This window comes from Sinocyclocheilus grahami, unplaced genomic scaffold, assembly GCF_001515645.1.
Source record: "Sinocyclocheilus grahami isolate Dianchi unplaced genomic scaffold, SAMN03320097.WGS_v1.1 scaffold117.1, whole genome shotgun sequence".
Lineage (NCBI taxonomy): Eukaryota > Metazoa > Chordata > Actinopteri > Cypriniformes > Cyprinidae > Sinocyclocheilus > Sinocyclocheilus grahami.
The window spans coordinates 1,273,538-1,274,517 of NW_015505296.1; the positions used below are offsets into that span (position 1 = coordinate 1,273,538).

Below are 980 nucleotides of genomic sequence, written 5' to 3' on the forward strand. Positions count from 1 at the left end.
AACTAGTAAAAATTGAATTGTTGATATCAAGAATTCATATCCTGAAAATGAATAAAAGTCCAAATGGCTTGCCATACTATGTCTACTGAAAATACTTCACGTTTAAATGACCCTCAACTAGTACTTTCACATCCATCTAGAAGTCAGTTAGACCACCAAACATCAGTGTTGTAACTTGTTTCTTGAATCAAGAATGTCCACCTCCCAATCTGCTATCCAGCACTTTACCATTGATTCAAAGCTTAAAAAAAATAGCTGAAACCATCACGCAACACCATTTCATCAAGTCGTCACCACATCAACATCTAAATGCACAATAATCAAAAGCATTAACTCATCATGCATGCAAATGCAAAGGCATGCAAATACAGATTCTACAACAATCAGATGGTCAACCTCTGCTAGACCTTTCACCTCCATCTAGAAGTCAGTCAGACCACCAAGCCTCTGTGTTTTAAAGGATGCATCATGAATCAAGCATGTCCAGTCTGTAGTGCATCTTACCAGAGTGATCAGCTGGTCCTCCGCCGTTGGCGAAGAGGGCAGAGTACAGGTGAGGGTATGTCTTCTCCAGGGCCACACAGAGCTCCATGAAATGGTCGCTCTGCTTGTTCATGAGCATCTTCAGGAGCTGGTCCACTTTCTCGGCGCTGGAGGAGCAGTTCTGGTCCAGCTCCAAGGCTTCCTGCTCGCTGAGGCTTCCCGATTTACTCAGCAGCTCTATCAGCCGGTCCGCATCCGTGATGGACTCCAGTAAGTTCTGGTGGTTCTGGTGTAGTAACTCTTTGTGCTTGGGCTCCATTGTAGTTCCTAGTTCCTTAGCTAAACAGCTAGCACCGCGCTATCACCGTAGAGCCGATTCCCCCTCACAAACCCGATGAATGCAGCAGGAACTACTTTGTGTCAGCTCACTTGTGGGATTTGAGCCACGGCGCCATGAGATGTGATGGCTTAATGAAGCGGGTTTTCATTACAAACAG

General features: G+C 45.3%; 1 protein-coding gene across 1 annotated transcript in view; it reads right to left on the reverse strand.

Moving 5' to 3' along the window:
• LOC107589568 (disks large homolog 5-like) overlaps positions 1 to 974 on the reverse strand; it is a 72,719-nt gene extending 71,745 nt beyond the window's left edge. Inside the window, exon 1 of the mRNA XM_016278058.1 lies at positions 505 to 974. Within this exon, the coding sequence (XP_016133544.1) occupies positions 505 to 802 (298 nt within the window). The 5' untranslated portion in view covers positions 803 to 974. The remainder of the gene's footprint in view (positions 1 to 504) is intronic.
• Positions 975 to 980: the final 6 nt, after the last annotated feature.